This window comes from Siphateles boraxobius, unplaced genomic scaffold (genome assembly GCF_051911475.1).
Source record: "Siphateles boraxobius isolate OS27281-9 unplaced genomic scaffold, OSU_SipBor_1 7, whole genome shotgun sequence".
Lineage (NCBI taxonomy): Eukaryota > Metazoa > Chordata > Actinopteri > Cypriniformes > Leuciscidae > Siphateles > Siphateles boraxobius.
In genome coordinates this window covers 12,108,975-12,122,765 of record NW_027509197.1, presented here as the reverse complement: position 1 = coordinate 12,122,765, position 13,791 = coordinate 12,108,975, and the positions used below count along the sequence as shown (strand labels likewise).

Genomic DNA, 13,791 nt, shown 5'->3' with positions numbered 1-13,791 from the left:
TTAACGAGCGGGGATACACATGATCTTTGTGTTGTTTGTTTGGGAGTTCAGCATGCCCAGTTTGCTCTCGAGGGAGCAGACTGTGAGCATTGCGAGCGTTTGCCGTTAAGGACGCTCCGCTCCCGCCGGTCGCTCTTTGAGGAGAGCGGTTCGGTGCGCGCTCCCCGCGGTTCGGGTCCCGCTTCTGCCGAGGCAGAGCGGCGGCGCTTATCGTGGGGATCGCAGATGGATCTCACAGCGGGGTTTGAGACGGGCTCTGCCTTATCTCTCCCTTCACCTGTGAGATCCAGTGCCTCAGTCCCGGCGGTTTCTTCCGCTCGGGCTGAGGCACCAATGCTATCCAGTTCTGAGGAACTTGATGTTGTTAGTGTTGAGGGAGATGTGGAGGATTCGCCACCCCACACTCCTGAGAGTGATGAGCTTATGGAGGTGTTAACAAGAGCTGTTGAAAAACTTAATATTGAATGGCCAGTGACTAGACAGGAGTCTGTTTCTAAATCAAAGTTGGATGAGAGATTTTTGCCGTCACGTGTGCAGCCTCCACGCCGGTGCCTGCCGTTTTTCCATGATCTCCACACCGAGGTGTCGAAATCATGGAGAAAACCGGTGTCATATAGAGTGTTTAGTCCCCAGACTTCAACATACGCTAATATTATGGGAGCCAAGGCTCATGGTTATGGTGCGTTGCCTCGTGTGGAAGAGACGCTTGCGAGCCATCTCTCCCCCGAAGCAGCATCATCTTTTAAGGCACCGGCATTACCCACCAAGCCTTTAAGAAACACTTCGGCTTTGGTGGGTAAAGCATATTCGGCAGCAGGTCAGGCTGCGTCATGTCTGCATACTATGTCAATCTTGCAGGCATACCAGGCTGATCTGCTAAGGGACATGAGTGAGAGTGAGGAGGTCAGTACTGACGTAGTTCGCGAACTGCGTCAGGCTGCTGATTTATCCCTGCGTGCCACCAGAGAATCGGCCAAATTAATGGGTCGTTCTATGGCAGCTCTGGTGGCCGCAGAAAGACATTTGTGGTTAAATCAGACTAATATTAAAGAGAGAGAAAAAGCTTTTCTTTTAGATGCTCCTCTTTCTCCCATGGGGTTGTTTGGTGATGCTGTGAATTCAGTTATCGATAAATTCCAAGAAGAAAAGAAACAAACTGCAGCTTTTAAAAAGTTTCTTCCCCTTAAAGTTCATGTCCCTGGGGCTGCTGGGCGGGAGCAGCCCCGGCCGTCTTCGAGCTCATCACATAGAGCGCAGCAGAGGCAGAGTGTCGCGTCTCGTGCTCCCCCTGCTGGACAGTGGGCTCAGCCGCGACACTCTCAGCCGAAGCCTTCTCCCAGTAGAACTGATCTGAGGACAGTTATATTGGCTAAGAAGGCTTCGGCTAAGAAGAAGTCCTGACGCCAAGCCGTTCAGGATGCTGAGGGTGGTCCCCACCGAGGCGGAAAGGTGTTCACCTCTTTTTACGGTGCCCATTCCTCCTCGGTGCCCTCAGGGGCTCGTTCTGCCAACCCCGCCTTTATGCCGGGGCACAGACGATCCCAGCGAGCGCTTTCCCGAGGGACGCTCGCTCCCTCTGAGGAGGGTCTCAGAGCGGTCAGACCAGTTGTTCCCTGCCGGTGCGCCGTTACAGGGCGCTGCGTCTGCTGCTCAAGTTACACCAGAGGCCAGTCTCGAGAGGCTGGTACCCTTAGTAGAATTTCTGGCAGAGTGGAAAAGCCTTCCAAAAATATCTCATTGGGTCCTGCAGACAGTAGAAAAGGGTTATGCTATCCAGTTCAGGTGTCGTCCACCAAAATTCAGAGGGGTTCTGCACACAGTGGTGGGCCCCGAGCAGGCTCTGGTATTGGAACAAGAGGTGAAAACGCTCCTTCAAAAAGAGGCTATAGAACGGGTTCCTCCTCCCAGTTTGGAGTCAGGTTATTACAGCCGATATTTCATCGTTACAAAGAAGGATGGGGGGTTGCGTCCAATTTTAGACCTGCGCATATTGAATCGCTCGGTAGGGAAGCTAAAATTCAAGATGCTCACTATCAAGCAGATCGTGTCTCAAATCAGGTCCGAGGACTGGTTTGTCACGATAGATCTGAAGGACGCATACTTCCATGTGTCCATCCTTCCACAACACAGGAAGTTCCTGAGGTTCGCCTTCGGGGGCGAGGCGTACCAGTACAGGGTTCTTCCGTTTGGCCTAGCTTTATCTCCCCGCACTTTCACGAAATGCATGGATGCAGCACTAGTGCCTCTGAGGCTTCAGGGCATTCGTATTCTCAATTACATCGACGATTGGTTGATTTTAGCTCAGACCGAGCAGATGGCGGTTCGGCATCGAGATGTCGTCCTCGCTCATATCAGAAAGTTGGGGTTGAGGCTGAACGCAAAGAAAAGTGTATTATCTCCTTCCCAGAAGACCACTTTTCTGGGTGTCGTTTGGGATTCGGTATCGATGCGGGCGCGACTCTCTCCGACCCGCATCGCTTCGATTCTCTCAGCTGTGAAACAAGTGAAGCTAGGCCAGCTACTCACTGTCAAGCAGTTTCAGAGACTGTTGGGTCTGATGGCAGCAGCGTCCAACGTTATACCTTGCGGCCTGTTGTACATGAGACCGCTACAGTGGTGGCTCAGGACCAAGGGATTCTCCCCGAGGGGAAATCCGCTCCGCACGTTCAAAGTCACGCGGCGCTGCCTTCGTGCTCTGGTCATGTGGAGAGAAACTTGGTTCCTATCCAAAGGTCCTGTGCTGGGGGCTCTTTGTCGTCGCATAACGCTAACGACGGATGCTTCCCTCACAGGGTGGGGGGCGGTCATGAGTGGTCGCCCAGCCCAAGGTCTGTGGCAGGATCATCATCTTTCGTGGCACATAAATTGTCTAGAGATGTTGGCTGTGTTTCAGGCTCTGAAACACTTCCTAACAGACCTGAGAGGCCATCATGTGTTAGTTCAATCAGACAACACGTCGGTGGTCTCTTATATAAATCATCAGGGGGGCCTGCGGTCTCGCCGGCTTTACAAGTTGGCCCGTCAGATCCTCCTGTGGTCCCAAGGGAAGCTACTATCTCTGAGAGCAATGTATCTCCCTGGGTATTTGAATGTGGTAGCAGACTCCCTGTCGAGGCAGGGGCCGAGGCCAGGGGAATGGAGACTCCACCCCGAGGTGGTGGAGCTCCTTTGGTTGAGTTTCGGTCGCGCCGAGGTGGACCTATTCGCTTCCAAGGAGACCACTCATTGTCATCGGTGGTTCTCCATCACTCTTCCAGCCCCCCTGGGGTTGGATGCTATGGTGCAGCCGTGGCCGAGGTCACGTCTGTACGCCTTTCCCCCGATTGCTCTGTTACCAGGAGTTCTGGAGAGGGTCCGCCGGGACGGGGTCAGTCTACTACTAGTAGCCCCGTTCTGGCCGGCCCGAGTATGGTTTGCGGACCTGATTTCTCTCCTGGACGGTTCTCCTTTGGAGCTCCCGGTCAGGAGGGATCTACTCTCCCAGGCGGGGGGCACGATACTTCACCCCCGCCCAGAATTGTGGAAACTGTGGGCTTGGCCTCTGAGGGGGCCCAGCTCATAGACTCCGGTCTCTCAACCGAGGTTGTTGAGACCATTCTTAACTCCAGAGCTCCATCCACGAGGAAGCTTTATGCCTTGAAGTGGAAACTTTTCACTTCTTGGTGTGGAGAACACCTGCAGGACCCAGTTAACTGCCCAGTGGGTGCAGTGCTGGATTTCCTGCAGGAGCGCTTCTCCACAGGGTTATCCCCCTCCACACTAAAGGTGTATGTGGCGGCACTAGCTGCTTACCACGTCCCTTTCAGTGGAGTTTCTCTTGGGAGACACCCGCTTATAACTCGTTTCCTCCGTGGCACTTTGAGGCTGAGGCCAGCAGTTCGTACGAGGGTGCCGACTTGGGATCTGGCCATTGTATTAGAAGGTCTTTCCCTAGCTCCTTTTGAACCTATCGAAGAAGTTCCCGAGAAGTTTCTCACTTTTAAGACTATCTTTTTGCTTGCTATCTCTTCACTAAAAAGAATCGGAGATTTGCAGGCTCTGTCGGTTTCACCCTCGTGCCTGGAATTTGCACCTGGCATGGTTAAAGCTTTTCTGCATCCTAGACCAGGTTACGTTCCTAAGGTTCCTACTAATATTGTTAGACCTACGGTTCTGCAGGCTTTCTGTCCTCCTCCATTTATGTCATCGGACCAGGAGAAACTTAATTCACTCTGCCCTGTTAGGGCATTAGACGCTTATGTCCACAGAGCTGCCCTGTGGAGGAAATCAGAACAACTTTTTGTATGTTTCGGGCCACCCAGGAAAGGGTGTCCGGCGTCTAAACAGAGAATGAGCAAGTGGGTGGTTGAGGCTATCTCACTTGCTTATGAGTCGGCTGGCCAGCCTTCACCTTTGGTTGTCCGAGCTCACTCTACCAGGAGTATGGCTGCTTCTAAAGCTCTTTTGTCGGGGGTTTCCCTGAGTGATGTTTGTGATGCGGCTGGATGGTCTTCACCGCATACTTTTATTAAGTTCTATGACCTAGACTTAAGCTCTACCCCTGGGGCACAGGTGCTCTCGTCCTCTGTGCGCTAGTCTCACATGACGGTCATTTGGTCCTATGGCGACGTGGGTATTCGCGTTCCCGCAGCGTTTGACGCAGCTCGAAGTTCCCTTGAAAGGGAACGTCTCGGTTACGTATGTAACCCTGGTTCCCTGATAGGGAACGAGACGCTGCGTCGCTCCGCCATACTCCCGGCACTCCCGTTAGCGCTTCCTTCAAGCCTATCAGAAGCTAATGCGCTTGTGTTTTTGGGGTGCTTTATAGTTTCCTGGTCGATGACGTCACCCGCCTATGACGTTTCATCTCTCCATTGGGCTGATTCCATACGTGCTTCATGACGCACAACGCAGGGGCGTTCCCGCAGCGTTTGACGCAGCGTCTCGTTCCCTATCAGGGAACCAGGGTTACATACGTAACCGAGACGTTTTCAGTGTATCTATATTCACTGAATCCTATTAAATCATATTTTGGACTTAAAACAAGTTAATTTGGATGCTACTCAATGGTCATTTCTCAAGTTATTGAAGTGATTAAGTACACGGGTCAATATGACACTAATGATTTTAATTGACACAAAGGAAATGGCTGAACTCTGCTATTCAATAAGCAAAGCAGTCATGACTTACTAACTAAAAGCCTTTGTTTCTGTATTCTGATGTATAATACGAATAAACACAAACTGGTAAATCAAAGAATCTGTTGTGTCTGTCCCAGTTGTCAACTGTATCACTGACAAGCAATCTGCAAACATTAGGATACAATCTTCAGTAGTATCTTCAGAATTACAATCAGTCTGTCACACAGGACAAACTATTCAGTGACAGGAAGTGTGTCTGCATAAGGTTAAAGGTCAACCCAATGCTGTGAGGAGTGTAGTGATCAGCCACAAAGTCGTCTTTCTGTGTAGAAAGCGCATAGATAGTGCACTCATTCGCTCTCTCCCCTGCCTGTGTTTACCATTCTCTTCCCGAACAAGCCCTCGGCTCCCACAGCTCAAATAATTGATATGGCTCTCATTCATTATTGCTCTGATCGTAGTATTGAGGCACAGCTGTTTAACCTCTGCTAGAGTGGTACGATTGTCAGCATGCACCGAACACACATGTTCGAGGAGAGGCGGTGTATGAATGTTTTAAGGTGCGGAGGCACTGAATGATTCAAGATGGCTTCAAGAACTTGCTTCAGGATATTTTGAAAAATGTTTCAAATGCTTTTGTCCACACAATGCAAGCCAGTGGGGTCCAGTGATGTTTTGGACCCATTGACTTTCATTATACGGACAAAAGCATTTGAAACATTCTTCAAAATATGGTTTCTCTGGGTTCAACAGAAGAAGGTAAGTCTTAAAACTCTTAAATATAAAGATTCCAAAAGAGGGTACGACAATCAGTAGTAGTTTAACCAGTCACGGTGAGTCACTCGAAACTCAGGCAAAAAACAACCATTCTATTCAGTGGGAATCTGTGGTGGCGATTTCATGTGGTCCTGCTCAGCGGTTGCAGTGCACCAGCAGTCACCGAGCAAGGAGGAACATACGGCATGCACTCTGCTGCCGTTACTTGAAATTCACAACAAATACGCCGCAACCGGCATGCACGGAGCTGATGTTCTAGCGTCACACATAGTGGCCCAGTGGGGACGCTGGGAAGGAGTACAGAGGAAGTGAGAGCTCTGATTGACAGTTTGAGGTCTGTGGCTGGTTTCCACAGCACTTTCTGCGAACAATTAAACCTCATCTGTATTGCACGCTTGATCTCTCACACTCAGTCACCGACTTTCTCACCGTTGGAAAACAAGATGGATGTGGTGGGATGCGACCTCTTCATACCTTCCAGATTTACACTGCATTCAAAGCACACTGCAACTAAACCTGACTAAATGCATCCTAATTCTTAAACTCAGCAGGCCACTCACCTCTGCTCTAACATGGTCCCTCGTCGAATATTGAATAGGGCGATGACATCAGGTGATCGCAACACAACAGAATTTTAAGTGGTGACATTTTGGAAAGCTATGACAACAACTAAGGTGTGTGAAGGTCTGTACTGGCAACCGAAAACAAGACTTCAGGAAACAAAAATAAATCAAGTTATGTACCACCAAACATTAAAAATATTACTTGTATATACTGCATATACTGTTATATATTAGAGATTGGTCACAATGGTCGACTTCTCAACTAATTCTCTAACAACAGAATTCCCAAACGTATAGTTTTACCGATTTTTTTGTAATAGTTTTAGATTTTTAACTGTAACTACCATGCTGTGCTTTAGCTGTTAAACAGTTTACATCTCTGGAAGTCTTTAAATAAATCCCTACAAAAGCATCACCGCCACATGCACACACATGCAGATGGCCGTCTTCGTCGTTGTGTCGGATCTCATGCTGTTTCTGAGTGTCCCATCATACACACTGCATTTTTAAGTCAGCATGTCAAGTTAAAAATAGATCAAAACCCTGTGTTCTGTTCCTGTTCTGTTGAGCTCTGTCCAGCTGTTTCCAACACAACAATGTGTCTTTATGTAAATGCATCCCATCCGAATCTGAAACAAACCAACTAGTCGTTCAGGCAACCCACTGACTAGTTGAATTTGGAAATATGTAGTTTTGCACCAAACACACTTCTTGTGGGCGGCAGTAGAACAATCCCAGCATCATCAGTTTCTCATATGTTCCGGGTCGATTCGTCTGTGTATGTGTGTTCTTTGCAGAAAGAAGAGGAGGGTCGACAGGCTGACGGGCCTCATTAGAAGGGTTTCTTCCTCCCTAAGCAATGGACCTCAACAGAACCGGTCTGACAGTGCAGAGATTCATTTCCACTCCAAGCAGGGAAAGCGACAAATACTGCAGTAGTGTTGTGTTGCTATGTGTGGTGGCCTCATGAATTATAGTGTCTGTACTGCTAAAATAGTCTATCCATCTACAGTCTCTGCCACATGCTATCCCAGCAGTACGCAGCCCTGGCGACTGGGCCGAAGTCAACACCCAGTGTGTGTGACTTTGGTTATGTTTGCCATTCTTGTGGATGATTTACATTTGCTGTGCAACAAATACATATGAAGGTGGTGTCTTGGGGAATGGAAACATTATTTACGCTGAAAACATAGAAAAGTTTGTTGGTTTTTCACATACCTTTTAAAAAGTGCTCTGCTCATCAAAAAGCTTTACACATAAAGAAATGAACAGCACTTATGTTTAAAATGATGTCTGCTTGCATTAGATTTATAATAAAAGCTAATAAAAGCTTTTTAATTTTACATGGAACAGGTCGCCTCGTGGGGCAGACATGTTGAGATCACATGACCACCATGCTTCCACCACCACCAATGTCACCCTTGGTTATGAGACATTTTAAAATAATTTTTAAATACACAATTAACTATAACTACTAAGAGTGTTGCGTTTTACCGGTATTAATGATAATCATGATATTTAAAAATTAAAAATTGTTATTGTGTTCACTCTTTGCAATATAATGGCGATAACCATAAACCAGAAAATGAAAAGTACACAGTGTTAAACTCTCACATGTTATTTGTTAAATTCATACTCGATGCCAGAAGGCACATACTGTTAATCCATGCACAAGCGAGAAGTAATAAAACAAATTACTTCTTTTTTATTTTTTCAAGATTTCTGTAGATCTCACGATATATCGTTATCGTTAATTCATTTGGCCATGATAATCATGTAGGTAAAAACCTGATAGTGTGACATCCCTTATAATTATGAACAGCGTATTTCTAAGATGCATCATCAACTAAAAAAATCCTACATCCATGCCACCAGGTGTCAGTATAGGTCCAAGACAGCTGCCTTACCAGCCAGCGCAACAAACAAAAAATTACTGTGCGCACTGTAATTTGAACTATAACAGTTGGATAAATAAATGAAAAACTGTCCAAAGTTGGGCTCACAGTGTCGGCCTCGCCCAAAAAAATCTCAGCCCTTGATATTCCGCCCCACACTACAGTAGTACGTCCCACTGTTCAATAGAAACTAAATCTACTAACAGAGCTCCTTCGATTGACAAAATGAAATCTTGGCTGAACCAATCAATAGCTTTGATTGTTGCTCAAATCAATAGTATCTTCCATCCTCACTTAACATAAGACTCAGCACCAAAATGCTCACTACTCGGCACAACCCCAGTCAGCTTGGAGTTCTGCTGAGTACACACAACAACAGCCACAGATCTCATCCTGTCAGGGCTTCCGGTGTCGGCACTTTGTCAGTTCGCACAACCCCGCTCCTCTCCTCTCTTCAGATATGAGACGTCTCACCCCGTCTCACTTCCTGCAGGATTGAGGAGGCTGCCGGTGGGTAGGCCTGCCGCCGGCCCCCTCGCTTTAGGGCCATAAGTAACTGTAAACGGTGCTGAGCAGGTGGGTGGGGGAATGAGAATGGAGCTGCATTATTTATGGGTTTCTTGCTTGTTTTGAATTTCATCCCGATAGCACTGTTTCAGCACTTTTCCAGTGCCTGCCACACGAGAGTGAGTGAACGAGTGCCGCCGCATTTGCTGGAGCGAATACAAATATCTGACCTTCTTTTAGCTGATTTACAAGCCCATTTTCTGCTGAGGGAGAGCTAATATTACCCATTACACGAGACGGAAAAGAGAAGAAAACAGGGCAGTGAGCAGACATGACAACAAACCACTGTGATTTACATAATGGCCATTGTTGGTGGAGATCCTGTGCGTTTACCAATTCAAACTGATTATAAATTGCAAAAACCAATGTGATACCCACTCAAACTGAAGCACGTGTTACTGCTTGGACGCTGTGGTTCACTGGGTTGCTGATCAAGAAACTTTACCAGTATGTTTCACCAGAGGTGGCATACTCTGCGAAGGGCATCAGAATACAAGCAATCTGAAGAGATAAGACATGGAATGCATCGCCTTGGTCTCCTCTGTGCCATTGGTATCAAACTCAATGTTAGAGAACAGAGGATTGTGGTACACTGAGTACCCTAAACACACACAAAGAGGTTGCCAGAAGTCCACATCTGCCTTTCATCAGTGTCAACAGTCTAAAGGGCTCAGAGGAGTTGCTGCTGGACGAAACCTAACGCTACACACACACACACACACACACACACACACACACACACACACACACACACACACACACACACACACACAAAGTGAAGCTCTAACAGACTTAAGGCAGGTGACTCACATTAAGAGCTGGATGAACGACTCGAAAGTGAACCTCAGAACCAATCGCCTATAAAACCAAAGATGTGCACATGGAAAATGAAATCGGCTCGGGGCCACTGAACAGCAAAAAAATGAACATGACAAATGGGCTTAGCAGGGATCCATTGAAACTTTAAAGAGATCCCATTCACTTTGTACGCCACGGAAAACAACCAGCGCCAGAAGAGAATTGCTCTCATATTCCCTCCGAAATTCAGAATGACACTCAGCGGTCTCTATCAGGATACTGATGTGTGCTAAACCGCGATTTCAAAGCGACTACCCGTTGAGTTTGCCCCAGTAGCTGTAGTTTCTCTGGAGTGTGTTGAGGTTCTGCAGGTGGTCAGGTGTGTCTGCACAGCTGCATAAGCATGTAATCAATCGCAGCGTTGCCTCCAGGCGCAGGTGGCCAAGGCTTTGCCAACAACATGCTCATTGCGCTCGTACCAGTAGGCGCACCAGGAAAATATGGAATAGCATCCGGACATGCTGTCTTTCAGGCTCAAACATGTAGATTCACACGCATCCGCATGCTACCGCCACACACGGCTCATCTGCTCTGCAGCCACGGGAGAGGAGCTGGAAAATATCAGCGGCTGACTGGCGGAAGTCAATACGGTCTCTCATTTTCACTGAGTGAACGTCTGCTGATGAATAGCTGATATTTAATCGCAGTGATGAGACACTTAGAGCTCTGTCGCTCTGTCTTGTTACATTCTGTCCGCACTAGAACAAGAGGCTTCAGCCCCCCATCGTCTAGCGTGTGCTGAGTCCAGCTCACTTCAGCTTCCTGTCCCAGCAGTAGATGGTTAAGCCATTCTACCTCTCTCAAAACCATTCATCCATCTGATTCAGACCGTCTGAAGCTTAACAGGACTAATTAAGGCACTGTTGTTGTGTTGGAGAGATAGCTGGTCTTTTAGAAGGACCCCTGTGGAGAGCTCTCTCTTGGATCAGGTGCAGATCCTAACGCAGATCTGTTGGGTCTGGCAGCACTGTCATCAGCATTTGGTTGGAAAATAAAGCTAACGGTTGTCCAAAAAAAAAAAAAACTTTACTGGAGGAAAAATGTTTTAAAAGAGTAAAAAGGAAGCAACAAATTACCAAACAAAAACTTCAAAGGAACAGCTTGCCTAAAAATTACACTTCCGTCTTAATTTATTCATCTCCAGGCTTTCTAACATAAAACAAAAAAGGACATGTTTGCCAGTCTCCATTCACTCTCATTGTATCAAGTAAAGATGCAATAGAAGTGAATGGTGACTGAGACTGTCAGTCAGAAATATTCTACCTAACATCTCCTTTTGTGTTCCAAGGAGGACAGTTTGAAACAACATGAGGGTGAGTAAATGATGACACAATATTTATTTTGGGTGAACTAATCCTCTTATAAGTACGTTATCTCGTGTGTTCCGACAGAGAAATTACTCACAATTTAGTCATGTTAAGATCTCAGTAAATCTAATGAAAAAAGTAACTATTTTGTGAGGATGCTGGCCACTGCATATTGTTATATTTATAGTACATTTTTATAGAAACATGCAGAATTTGCAATAGAGACTGTAAAAAAAGAGTTACAAAAACCATGAGAAATATATAAATATTTGAGTCATGGTCGCGTAATACGTAGGCTAATATTGAAAGCAAAAGGTGTAGAATACTACAACAGTAAAAATCCCCTTTAAACCGTTTGGCATTAGTTTTCACCCAAGACAAAAACAAGAGACCGGGTTGACTTCGTAAAAGCGAAGTTATCATTTACACACGTTTATTCAAATAATTCCCAAATTTCGAGGTTGGCAGCCTATTCCAGATTTTCGCTCAATAGCGAAAATAATGTCACCGTTACAGGATTTCAGCGGTTTATTTGAAAGATTTATCAATGTATCGGTGATTGAAGTGAGTTTTATCAGTCAAGAATGTTAATTAAACTCTCAAGATAGTTGGCATGCAAAACCTGAGCACAAGCGAGGAGTGTAAAAACATTTCAGATAAAGACAATTAAAATATGAAAACCACAAATTTAATCGAGTATACACATGAGCAAACATACATATTACATACTAAAATATACATTATCATTATATTCTGTATTTGCGCTAATATTTTTCATGATAGTCGCTGGAGGTGCCTCATGTGCCCGCGGTAGCACAAATACAGTCGTCAAGACTAAGTAACCATGACACGGGAACACCATGATTAGAGAGACACCGTACTTGATGGATTACGACTTTATAAGGTAAAAAAATATACATATAGGCTATTGTATGTTTAAGGGTTTATTTGATAGGTTGTTTGATTTTGGATCTCGTTTGTGCTGTGAAGAGAATCTGCTGCGTAATTTAGCCTACTCCGGAGTTTATCTTGTGTGTTTTTGAGGGGGACGAAATACCCTGAATCCTTGATAAACCCAAATAGATTGTATTACACAGCTAATTAGAAAACACAAAGAAGTGCTGGGAAAATGTGCGGTGGAGTCCAGTTTGAAGCACGGCGTTTGACGGAGCTCATCCCGAGCGCGCGTCGCCTCTAGCGGGCAAGAGACTGCCAGCACACGCGGTGAGTTTTCACCATACTTCTCTAACATACGAGAAGCTCGTCGTTTTGATCATGTAATTTTAGTATTCTTATTTGATGCTGTATTTCTTTTTAATAATAATAACAAGTTAATTCTATATTAATAATTTAATAATAGGCTAAGTGTTCAATATGGCATAATTGCCTTTTTTTGTCAGTTGTAAGGCACTATAACAGACCTATACAATTTAATATGACCGAAATGTCTTAAAAATTGAAATATTTCAATAATATGGTCCCCGCGCCTTGTGCAATTTCACATAGCACAAACATAAAATGGAAACAGGTACTGATTCAGATAAAAACAAATAAACAAATGACAAAACAACACAAACTTACCCTCCTCTCCATAAACTAATGCCGCACACAAAACAAGTAAAGATCCACAGAGCTTTGTGAATAAATCCATCGTTTCTGGGTGAACGTTCACCCAGTGCGTGTAGAGGAAAAGCTCAAGTTCTTGTGATGTTCTTTGAAAATGTTCTTGTCCACTGATGGTGTAGGCTATCCACTTGTGTCTTGTGTCTGATAACAATTTCTGCCGCCTGCTTTCTCGATATGTTTCAAAATGCTGAATGCGTAAATTCAACCCAGACTTGGCCGTTTAACATTTCCAGTTATATCCTAAACAAAAGCAGCAACAACGAAAAGCGTCTGACTTTAAAACTAAATAACTTTCTCTTTCAAACCCAGAGTTCAGACCAAAAACATATTAGGCTTGATTTCCTCGAGCTATAACGTTACATCAGCGCGTGAGTGAGTAAGGTGAGCGGCGCTTTCAATCGCCTTCAAATCCAACTGACATGAAGCTTTTTCCCGGTCTCGTCCCCACAGAATCCACCACCAAAAGCTCTATCTCGCATGGGAAACACTGGCCACAGCGGAAAACTGTCAGGAAAGTGCAGCTCTGATGAGGTCCTCCTTGCAGCGGGTCCGTAACTGAAGTCTTGAGAAAGATATACTCCACGCGCTGTCTCTTTGGCACTGCGCGTCTCTGCGTTTGAGCGCTGAGTCTTGCGCGGCAGCAGCATGTGGATGTAATAGCATTAAGGACGGGCGCAGCTATCGCATTACAGTCAGCACCTCGGCCCGCCTCTCCAGTCTCTGATTAAAGACCAGCCACTAGTCCCACAGTTACGCTATAAAAAGGCGAGCGATGGAAACACAAGCGCCCACAGCCACACGGGCTCGTCAAACGCTCGTGGCTGTGCGAAACCACAGGCTGGTTTTGGAGAGGTTCTTCAAGGTGGTATACGATGTATATATGCTGCTTACAATTGGTTACTGACAGATAATGATGTCCAACATAATAAAATCCTTTAAAATTCTGGTTTAAAACACACGTTCTTAGCAATACCATCTTTGTATTAGTGCTATTTATATATATATTTTTTGGGGAAAAATAATATATATTATTATAATAATAAAAAATTATATATATATATATATATATATATATATA

At 45.6% G+C, this 13,791-nt stretch overlaps 1 protein-coding gene across 2 annotated transcripts in view; it reads right to left on the bottom strand.

Moving 5' to 3' along the window:
• nrp2b (neuropilin 2b) overlaps positions 1-13,538 on the bottom strand; it is a 79,166-nt gene extending 65,628 nt beyond the window's left edge. The window contains exon 1 of one of the 2 annotated variants that reach the window (XM_077216352.1): positions 12,669-13,538. In XM_077216352.1, coding sequence (XP_077072467.1) covers positions 12,669-12,738 — 70 coding nt within the window. In that variant the 5' untranslated portion in view covers positions 12,739-13,538. The remainder of the gene's footprint in view (positions 1-12,668) is intronic. The other variant, XM_077216353.1, reaches the window with a different exon arrangement.
• Between the last annotated feature and the right edge of the window lie 253 nt (positions 13,539-13,791).